The sequence below is a fragment of the Sinocyclocheilus grahami genome, unplaced genomic scaffold (genome assembly GCF_001515645.1).
Source record: "Sinocyclocheilus grahami isolate Dianchi unplaced genomic scaffold, SAMN03320097.WGS_v1.1 scaffold16.1, whole genome shotgun sequence".
NCBI classification, from domain to species: domain Eukaryota; kingdom Metazoa; phylum Chordata; class Actinopteri; order Cypriniformes; family Cyprinidae; genus Sinocyclocheilus; species Sinocyclocheilus grahami.
Window position 1 is genome coordinate 1,747,984 of NW_015505195.1, and position 10,419 is coordinate 1,758,402.

At 33.6% G+C, this 10,419-nt stretch overlaps 3 protein-coding genes and 1 long non-coding RNA gene across 5 annotated transcripts in view; 2 read left to right on the plus strand and 2 right to left on the minus strand.

Annotated features, from left to right (window-relative positions):
* The first annotated feature begins 1,387 nt into the window (after positions 1 to 1,387).
* smim15 (small integral membrane protein 15) lies at positions 1,388 to 2,526 on the plus strand. The gene is made up of 2 exons (XM_016231525.1): positions 1,388 to 1,524; positions 1,987 to 2,526. Exon 2 carries the CDS (start codon positions 2,018 to 2,020, stop codon positions 2,240 to 2,242), a length of 225 nt encoding a protein of 74 aa, XP_016087011.1. The 5' UTR covers positions 1,388 to 1,524; positions 1,987 to 2,017; the 3' UTR covers positions 2,243 to 2,526.
* Positions 2,527 to 3,483: 957 nt separating this feature from the next.
* ndufaf2 (NADH:ubiquinone oxidoreductase complex assembly factor 2) lies at positions 3,484 to 5,040 on the minus strand. Its single transcript, XM_016228966.1, has 4 exons — positions 4,845 to 5,040; positions 4,520 to 4,609; positions 4,187 to 4,227; positions 3,484 to 3,965 (listed from the first exon to the last, which is right to left on the minus strand). The coding sequence occupies exons 1-4, from the start codon at positions 4,957 to 4,959 to the stop codon at positions 3,720 to 3,722; spliced, it is 492 nt and encodes a 163-aa protein (XP_016084452.1). The 5' UTR covers positions 4,960 to 5,040; the 3' UTR covers positions 3,484 to 3,719.
* Positions 5,041 to 5,120: 80 nt separating this feature from the next.
* LOC107548288 (DNA excision repair protein ERCC-8) overlaps positions 5,121 to 10,419 on the plus strand; it is an 8,426-nt gene continuing 3,127 nt past the window's right edge. The window contains exons 1-8 of one of the 2 annotated variants that reach the window (XM_016228924.1): positions 5,121 to 5,409; positions 5,824 to 5,919; positions 6,051 to 6,152; positions 6,281 to 6,404; positions 7,024 to 7,105; positions 8,338 to 8,430; positions 8,750 to 8,816; positions 9,444 to 9,547. In XM_016228924.1, the coding sequence (XP_016084410.1) occupies positions 5,333 to 5,409; positions 5,824 to 5,919; positions 6,051 to 6,152; positions 6,281 to 6,404; positions 7,024 to 7,105; positions 8,338 to 8,430; positions 8,750 to 8,816; positions 9,444 to 9,547 (745 nt within the window). In that variant the 5' untranslated portion in view covers positions 5,121 to 5,332. The remainder of the gene's footprint in view (positions 5,410 to 5,823; positions 5,920 to 6,050; positions 6,153 to 6,280; positions 6,405 to 7,023; positions 7,106 to 8,337; positions 8,431 to 8,749; positions 8,817 to 9,443; positions 9,548 to 10,419) is intronic. The other variant, XM_016228929.1, reaches the window with a different exon arrangement.
* The window catches only part of LOC107548333 (uncharacterized), a 13,157-nt gene continuing 10,926 nt past the window's right edge, over positions 8,189 to 10,419 (minus strand). The window contains exon 3 of the long non-coding RNA XR_001604466.1: positions 8,189 to 8,200. This is a non-coding gene — a long non-coding RNA (uncharacterized lncRNA). The remainder of the gene's footprint in view (positions 8,201 to 10,419) is intronic.

The window sequence follows — 10,419 nt, forward strand, 5'->3', positions numbered from 1 at the left end:
ATGTATTGTTTGGATTTGTTAATTGGAAAAAAGTGCATTTACAGAAAAACTAAATATACTTAATCATCTCAACAAAATGTTATATACATAAATGCAAATGATCAAGTCAGAACTGTTTTTGTTTAGCTTGCTGAAATACAGCATTACTTTGGGACTATATCTTTTCCTTTGAATGTGATGTTTAATTATATAGCCCTATTTTGTATTTTTGTATTTTATTATTTTTTTCCCCATTATTTTATATTTTTGAATTTGAACTGCTTTCTTATTTGTTGACATAATGTTCTCATAAAAAAAAATAAAACAAATAAAAATGCTATTTTTTGTAAAATGTTCAAGAAAGGTTATATTATAAATAAAATGTTACAGACATTTTATAAACTGCAACTGGTCAAATTATAAAAATAATATACTAAGAAAATGTAAAACGCGGTGCAAGAGAAAGGCTAATAAAACAATATACAACACAAAACGAAAAAAAAGGGTACTGCTTCACTTATTTATTTAGTCATTTATCAGATGCTTTTATCCAAAGCGACTTACAAATGAGGACAATAGAACCAATCAATTGTAGTATTAAAACAACTAAAAACAGATCCAAAACTAAAAGCTAAAACTTTATAAATACTACCTATACACATTTTAAAAATGAAGAAATTGAATAAAAATGACAAATGCATACAACAAAATTTCAAAACTTAACATTTAAATGAAAAACTAAAAATAAAGCTAAAAACAATTCAAAATATTAAAGAACAAAAGGTATAAGAGTATAATAATGATTCTAACATAACACTAAGCCAATCACCAAAAAAAACAACTACATATGTGTATGTACAACCACACACACACACACACACATATATACATATACATACATACATACACATTTATAAATGCAATATATATATTATTTCATTTCCATGTAGTTTGTTGAAGTATTAAAATAACTAAAATTAAATAAAACTAAAAACTTAATAAAATACCTATTCAGACATAATAAATTCAGACATAATTTAACTAAAATTAAAATAAATAACAAATACAAATAATAGAAATCAAACAAAGTTTATTAGTAATCCTAAAAAATAACACTGCCAAACACACATGCTAAACAACAACAATTTACTTACACATAGTAAGAAATGGTTATAAAAACTGAAACAGAAGTGAAACAGGTAGTAGTACACTTATTTATTATTTATCTTATTTTATTAATAACATTTCATGCTGCAGAAAAATATAGTTAACAGCGATCAAATTTAATGGTCAGTAATGCTGAATTCAAAATAAAAGACCTTATTACATATATTTAAAGAGATTTAAAAGTTTTATAGTTACAAATTACTACTTTGGGTCCACTGTTTCCTTTTCAATAATATGCAGTTTAGACAAAAGAATAAACGACTACAATTCCCACATTGCAATGCAAAGTAGAGTTTCACTTCCGCTTTAATTGCTTAGGTGTTTCTGACGACAGTTTCCGACTCAAAACTGCTCGGCAAATATTGAACGGTTTATCTGGTGGGTGCTCGTTTTGGTATAAACAGATAACACTGAACAACATGCTCTATACACTAATATGTATGAAAAGTTACTATAGTGTGATTTTCATTCATTATTGGTGGTGTAGAACAGTTGCTAGAAAGATGTGTTGCTAGCTTTTAGCTGTTTGTGCTGCCTATCGAACTTGGTTAGAGAACTGTAACTGGTTTAACCGTTGTATCAAATAAGTGAAAATATTTAAATATATATGTACTGCACAAAATGAACAAGCATAAATCTTTACTCGAAGAAAAACACTATTTGCGTGCTAAACTCGCTAGCTAACAATATGATCCGTCAATAAAGGCATAAAAAGTCAATTACAGCAATACTGACTCTCAACTACAATGTAAACTTTGCAATGTGGCTTAAAACTTTTTACACATTTCACTGACATCCTACATCTGGTGATGCGATTTCACAACTCTTCTCTCTTTCTAGGATCTGCTGCTGAAGACGGAGTGCAAGGACGATGATTGATATCAAAGCATGGGCAGAATATGTGGTGGAGTGGGCAGCCAAAGACCCCTATGGCTTTCTCACCACGGTTATCCTGGCGTTGACTCCTCTGTTTATCGCCAGTGCCCTGTTGTCATGGAAACTTGCCAAGATGATCGAGGCCAAGGATCGTGAGCAGAAGAAGAAACTAAAACGACAAGAGAACATCGCCAAAGCCAAGAGAGCCAAGAAGGATTGAGCTTGTTACATGGCTCTTCTCTTAACCCAGGACAGTGCATATGGGACCTGGAGCAAGACTGGGCTTGAAATAGGCCTTAGTGAACCCTAGAGGGAACATATAATGGGGAGTTGATTGATCTCAAAGGCAGGACTGCAATACTATTCCAGGATATTATCAATACAGTGGAAAATGCACTGCATTGTTGTGCTATACATCATTGTGCAGTACTCTGCATTCCATTTTTTACTGGGTTGATCGTTTTTTCCAAGTTGAATACACAAACACTTAAATTATGTTTTTTAATAATAACAATAAAAAAATCGTAACATGAATTTTGGCTCAAAACTGTCTAATATTTGTGATTACTACCATGTTCTTCAATCTTAACCACATTATTTTCCCCGTGAATGTGCAAGACTTCTGATTCATTAGCCATTATAGGTAAATAACTAGAAGAAGAATGAAGTGCAGTAAATGTAGAACTATTTTGGTTACAAACCACTGTTTATGATAATAAATTACGCGTTATATAAATAATAACAAATACCAGATTGCAACATAACAGGCTGTTTTTGTTTAAGTAAATTAACTGGAATAAACATCATATTTGATAACTGCAGCAGCAACTTTAATTTACCCGCTTTCTAAATAAAGTGCAAAAGGAAATACACAGAAATAGTTTTACATTAGTCTCTACTGATAGTAAGTTTTCAATATAGTGAGACTGTTCAAAAACGAGCATCCAGTACATCCGAGATGTCATTTTGATTAAACCGAATGCATAAAATGTTCTAAAACACTTGATGATTTGATTTTGAAACAATCCTGAAACAGAAAGTCAGCAGCATTTGTCTTTTTTTCATTACATTATTTTACAATCCATTTCAGTGATGTTAAAAGAATAGTTTACCCAGAAATATGAATTTACTCACCCTCAGGCCATCTAAGATGTAGATGAGTTTGTTTCTTCATTGGAACAGATTTGGAGAAATTTAGCAACACATCACTTGCTCTCCAGTGGATCCTCTTCAGTGAATGGGTGCCATCAGAATGACAGTCCAAACAGAGTAAAACATAACCATAATCCACTTTTGTGATGTTGTATTGTCATGTTTTATCAGCTGTTTGGACTCTCATTCAGACGGCACCCATCATTCTTCACTGCAAAGGACCCATTGGTGAGCAAATTATGTAATGCTAAATTTCTCCAAATCTGTTCGGATGAAAAAACAAACTCATCTACATCCTGGATGGCCGGAGCGTATCAGTTTTCAGCAATTTTTCATTTTTGGGTGAACTATTCCTTTAAACTTATTCAAATTAAAGAGCTAACCAGTCATCACTTGCAGTGTTTCTCATCTGTTTCCAGAAAACCAGTTCTGAATATTTACATAATATTTTAAGATGTGTTGAGATGCAGTGAAAATCAGCAGAACTACTAAATCATTTAAATTGCAAGTTTACTTGAAGACAGTAAAGGAGGTTTCAGATGAGCCTAATTTTTGCTTCCTGGAGGTGTCCAGGACCCAGGCTGGAATGTGTTGGCAGTGCTTACGGGGTCCTCACTGAATTCAGTCTGTCCAAACTGTGTGGCAGAGGCATGACCTTTGACCTGAATCTGAACAGGTTGGGCCACCAAACCTTCCTCATACTCTTTGGCCTGCAGGGCGTTATCCATCTCCTCTGCCTCTGAAGCTCTGATTTTGATCTGCTCCCTGTAACGTTCGTTCTGTAACAACTCCTATAGAGGGCAACAGACACATGTTAACATGACACTTCCAATAATATGATCATTACAACATTACTGGCTATAGAATTGTCATTTCATTTTAAGATATAATAAAAAGAAAATGTACAACATTTCTGGTCTTAAATGTTTTTGTTCTATTTGTATTTTTAGACATTATATAAATGACACGAGTCTTGATAGGCAGTCTCAATATAATCAGACACAAATAATACCTCTATTGCAGGTGGCTGCTTCCGCCTGCCTCTGATCCAAGCTAAGGGAAAAAGACGAAGAGATAAGGATGTTAAACAAGGAACTAAGTTAATACATCATTTAAAAACAATATATATGAAAATATTTACATTTTAAAGTTAAGTATAATTTGATAAAACATCTAATAATGGGCTTACAACAAATCTATTCTTTACTAAGGTCAGTTTTCAAATATGCAAACAGTACATTTTAGTTTAGACAGTTAATACAGAAACAATCTGAACTGAAATATTTGGTTGGATCCACATTATCATAAATATATAATATTTGTCCATTAATGTAGTCTTTTTTACCATCCCATTCAGAAGGAATGCTTCCTTCTATGTACTCAAACTCTTTTGGATTGGCTGCTTCTATTAGGCGTCTAGGCCGCATGAGCCGTCCTGAAGAAGACAAGACATTAGGTTTATTTAAACCATTAAACTAAACAACAAAAAGATAAGTTCTCTATAACCCCTGGACAAAGAAAAGAGTCTAAATTCTAAATATATATATATATTTTTTTATATATATTTTTAAAGTTGTTTATTTTCATTATATGGATAACTCTCAAAACCAATAACAATTTATAAACATTATTGTTATTATTTTGCCTTTATATTAATAAACATGACCTACCGGTCCATGACTTCTGCTCGGGTATGTAGTAATATTTATTTCCTAAATGATCTGTTCCGACATGCTCTTTTACCACTCCAAATGTTCTTCGCAACAGAGAAGTAATACGGCTCATCGCTATAAGTTAAATATCTGTTATTTTCTCTATTAGTGCACATACATACACATTTGCTTTGAGTCGTAGGTTACACAATTACCTAGTATTAATCCTGTCATATGATTGGTTCTTGCTCTCGCTCTGTCCAATCAGACTTCGCGTTGTAGACACGTCACAACATGGCTGCCTCCTGTCCTACAAATGCACAACATACATTTAGCGTGTTGTGCAGAATGGATTTGTTTAGTTTAAAAACGGGGTTTTACAGGCTAAAAAAAAAGCTTTGGTAAAAGACTGTACACAGACATCTGTTCTTATTATTCCACTCTGACAACACAATCACACCGTACAATACACAAATAAACATAAAAGCTTCAATGTCTCTTCAACGATGTTGAGTTTTCTTTATGCCAGGCAATCAGGGCTTGACGACCCAGTTCGTCTGAGACGTGCAGAGTCCACAAGAAGGTAATGCAGTAATGTTTTCCCCCCCGAGGTTTCTTCTTGAAGACTTTTTAACTGGTTTTAAAGATATACAAAAGCAAAAAAAAAAACAAACGTAATGTCCGCGCACTGATAAAACTGACCCATAAAAATTGTTTATTGCACGTTGGTCGTGCAATACATTAAAAAAATGTTTACAAATATTAACACATTTCACTATTTGTATTTTGGTATTGTGTAATGATGTTAACCTTCATTTTGTTACATTTGCTTGCATAGTTATGTATATTATCTATAGAGGAGAATGTTGGACTAACATACAACATTTTTTTTTATTTTATAAAACGTTTTTAAATTAATACATTTAATTTTACGTCAGATTTGTCTAAAAAGTCACTGAAAAGTGGCACAACCCACTCTCCCATACTGTATCTTTAGGGTGCTGAGTCTGGAGTTGAACCACAACAGAGATGTTGATCGTATTCATGGCAATGGAATTAACACCCTGGACACTGAGGTTATTGATGGAAGATAGTAAGTGTACTTTAACCATAGAATTCACATTTACATATTTATGCATTTAATACACAATTATTTTCTAGTGATGACCCCATATAACAAAGAGACAATAAATACAGGAAATGTCTGGCCTTTTTGCATTCCAGTATGTTGTCAGGTGGATCTGATGGCGTAATTGTGATCTATGACTTGGAAAACAACAGCAAGAAGCCTCAATATACTTGCAAAGCAATCTGCACAGTGGGCAGGTCGGTATGGCTCCCTTCTCATTCACAATGATCCAATGATCACCAGATGGCAGTGATATGATATTTTCTGATTTTAATGGGTGCTTACATGTCATGTGTGACTTTCACATCTCTGTTTTTCTGTGAAGGTCCAGTCGGCATGTGCATAAATTCAGCGTTGAAACAGTGCAATGGTACCCGCATGACACCGGTATGTTTGTATCCAGTTCGTTCGACAAAACCATGAAAGTCTGGGACACAGAAACTCTTAAGGTGTGTGTATGTCCTTGTCCTCAAGATTACTCATTCATTTTTTTCTGCTCTTTATATTTCTAATAATATTTAGTGTGTATATATATATATATATATATATATATATATATATATATATATATATATATATATATATATATATCTATATATATATATCTATATATATATATATATAATGCTATTTTAATTTCTGGTTAGATGTTAACTGCATTTCATTGGCTTTGTCCTTGTACTCTGCACAATGAAAATAATGTTTAATCTAATCTAAGTTTACATGACCACCTGCTTTTACCCAGTCCACAAATTCCCCATAGTGTTTTCACAAATGCAATTTAGCCAACCATCCCACAACTGAACGCAGTAAGCAATTGTAGAACCACTAATCTGCTCAAACAGTGGCTCCTCTGTGGTGTCAAATGTCCCTTATCTGTTGGCCATTCAGCTGGTATTTGCATTGTAACTAACACACAGGAATGGTGCCCAAGCAACATTCAATGCCTTTTGCTCCTTTAAGCACATCTAACATGTGTATTTTCCTTTTAAAATATTATTCTTCACATTAAGTTTCATTGAATATGAATGATTATTTATTAATTATTAATTCATTGATTTATTTCAGCCAGCTGAGGAGTTCCAGTTTGATGGCAATGTCTACTGTCATCACATGTCTCCTGTAGCCAGGAAGCAGAGTCTTGTAGCAGGTGTGTTCTCTGACCAAACCAAACCTTCTGCATGTGGCTGTTCTTTTGCAATTCTGAGCACTCATTACTCTTTGATTTGATTCTTTTGTGTCATTGTTTCAATCAGATGTTAATAATCTAGAATCCTTGGAGCTGTAGAGTAGCACATTCATGGCCTTCAAAAAAAGAGTTTATTGCTAAAATGTATGTTTTAGATGGATGTCCTGCTCTAGAAAATTCTGTAGGTTAAAGTGGAAGTATTTAAGAGAACTTTATCATTATTATCATTAAATGGGAGACAGCAAAACATTTCCTGTTTTAGATATGAGAAGTGAGGAATCCAGGCACTTATCTCCTAATCAAGAAGGACAGGTTATGAACACCTCAATGTCCCATTGTCTTATTTTCTCTCTTTCTTTTTGCTTTTTTTTTCTCACTGCTAGAGTTTCAGTAATTGATTTCCCCATGTCCATTTTTTTTTCAGAAAGAACATACTGGTATTAAGGAGACTTTTTCTTAATAATATTCCATAGTATAATAATTATATAATTATTATAAATTATTAATAATAATAATACCAAATACAACCTTCTCTATATTGTCATATTTATCATAAGTTGGGATCTGCCCTCATACATACTTTTGTACATATGATCAGTCTTTTTGTTTTCACTGAATTATCTTTACAGAGTAAAGAGCTACTAGAAAAATTACGTCAAGTGTGACATCAAGGCCTTTACAGAATTTTGCAACTGTTTCCAACTTCATGCATGTCAAAAATGTTTCATATTAGGTGTTCTCTGAGTGTTTGAGGCATGGTTTGCATTAAAATTTCTGATAACTTTGACCAGACAGCTCTAACTAACACCTTCAAAGTTTTTGATAACTACTGATTCCAGTTACTGGAGATCATCGAAACGTGTATTTGATTAAGAGTTGTTATTTAAGTAGATTGTATCTGTCTGTTTGTGACCTAGTTAAAGATCTGGTCAATTTTTATGACCAGTTTATGCCGGAAAATCTGAAGGGCTCACAATACTGCATAATCAGAACCATTTTTAAGATCATATTCCACATTTTCCCAAAAGCTTATTATTTATATTCCAGTACATAAATCTTATAAAATAACAAAAATATTGTGCCATTACATATAACATATATTGATGTGTTCAATGTGTTTTCCCCTTGACACTGGTCTCAGAACTCCTACAATAACAGTGTGTCTGAGCTGTTGTGTTATTCTTCTCACTCAGCTCTATTGTGCTCTGTGTTGGCAGTTGGTACCAAAGACCCCAAAGTGCAGCTTTGTGATCTGAAGTCTGGGTCGCGCATCCACATCCTTCAGGGTGAGTAATGCCTGTTGTTTCTGAATGGAGACAGCCCTGGTGAAGGGTGATTGTTCTCTCTTAAACAGACATGGGTTATTGAATCCTGGCCATATTAGCAACAATTTCCCCCAGAAAGTTCAAAAGAACAGCGTTTATTTGCGATAGAAATCTTTTGTAACATTATAGAACAGTTACAAAAATGTTACACATTAAAGTTTGATCAATTTAATGTGTCCTTGCTGAATAAATATATACATTTCCTTAAAAAACTTACTGACCCTGAACTTTTGAATGGTAGTATACAAACATTGAGAGATGGTTAATGTGTCCCTGACAGGTCACAGGGGCGAGATCCTCTCAGTCAGATGGTCTCCACGATACGATCACATCCTGGCCACTGCCAGGTAAGCACTTCCACACCTGCACAAATGTCAATGCACTCACCTTTCCTTTGCTACTATAACAATAAACAGCCACATCTTGTGCTATTTGATGCTGTTTTGTTTTTAATCTATTGAAGATTCTTTAGTCATTTGAAGCCTTTTGGTTATGGTAAATTTAGTTTTTTCTATATTCAAGTCACATGCAGTTTTATATGCATATTGCAATCAGTCTCCTCAACAGATTCAGCGCTCATCTGCTGTTTGCGTAATGTGAGTGAATGAGAGTGAGATAATTAGCCATTGGGGACTTTTGAAACTGTCCTTTCTGCCTGGAAAATTAAGAAAACAGAGCTGTGTGGGAAAGCCTTTTGCAAGATTTTTTGCAAAATCTATTTTACAAGTAAACTGCTGAACCAAGGCTCTTTCAAGCATATAAAATTATAGAAAGAAACCGATTGTAGGAAGACTTTCAGGCATTTTGGCATCTGTTTTGTTTGGCATCTAATTCCCAAATGAGATTTTAGCATTACATGAACAAAGGGATCGAACTTGTTTAAGGCCAGTTCTGAATCTGACCTGACCATCTGTAAGTGATTTATTCATCTTGTATTATTGCTATTAACTCTTGTGCAATGGATTTCCCGATAGCACTGACAGTAGGGTCCGTATCTGGGATGTGAGAAGAGCCTCTGGGAGTCTTTTTACTTTGGACCAGCACAATGGGGACAAATCCAAGGCCTCATCTGAAGCAGGTAAAAGCACACTTGTTTCATCAAGCCTGTGTTGTAGTCTTTATATGAACTGCAATCTGTTGTAATCAGTTCAATTTGTACTTAAAAACATTTGAGAGCTAGTTCATGTAGCTGTACTGAAAATATTATTTACTGCTTGCATTCTGTAAAATGCTTTTTTTATGTGGCGGAATATTGTTACTTAAATAGTGTATACGAATTGATATGTAATTTTACAGCAAGTTCACGTTTTTTAGCGATAACTGTTGCCACAGCAGCAACTGCAGCAGGTGGAACTGAATGAAAGCAATAACCTCTGTGTGTAAAAGATGCTGACAGCTCATATTGCTGCATCAGACAAAAGAGATGTTTATATGCTTTATAAACCTGTCTGTAATCACCCTCATTATACTTATATATATATATATTTATTTTATTTTCTTCTGTCACAGAAATCAAATGAACACACACACAGACACATACAGGTGCATCTAAATAAATTAGAATGTCGTGGAAAAGTTCATTTATTTCAGTAATTCAACTCAAATTGTGAAACTCGAGTATTAAATAAATTCAATGCACACAGAATGAAGTAGTTTAAGTCTTTGGTTCTTTTAATTGTGATGATTTTGGCACACATTTAACAAAAACCCACCAATTCACTATCTCAACTATATAGTCCAGTTAATACACTAATGTAGTTCAATTAATATTATATAATACATATAGTATTACATAATTATATCAATATTATGTAATATAAATATACAAACCCAATTCCAAAAAAGTTGGGACATATCAAATGTTGAAAGTGAGATATTTTGAAATGTCATGCCAAATATTGGCTCATTTTGGATTTCATGAGAGCTACACATTCCAAAAAAGTTGGGACA

Bases quoted from the DNA above. Each gene is read 5' to 3' on its own strand.
- smim15 (XM_016231525.1), top strand. From the start codon at position 2,018: ATGATTGATATCAAAGCATGGGCAGAATATGTGGTGGAGTGGGCAGCC.
- ndufaf2 (XM_016228966.1), bottom strand. From the start codon at position 4,959: ATGAGCCGTATTACTTCTCTGTTGCGAAGAACATTTGGAGTGGTAAAA. The intron at 4,228-4,519 runs GTAAAAAAGACT...TTTTTCCCTTAG, and splicing joins CATTCCTTCTGAATGGGATG to CTTGGATCAGAGGCAGGCGG. The intron at 3,966-4,186 runs GTATTATTTGTG...TGCCCTCTATAG, and splicing joins AGCAGCCACCTGCAATAGAG to GAGTTGTTACAGAACGAACG.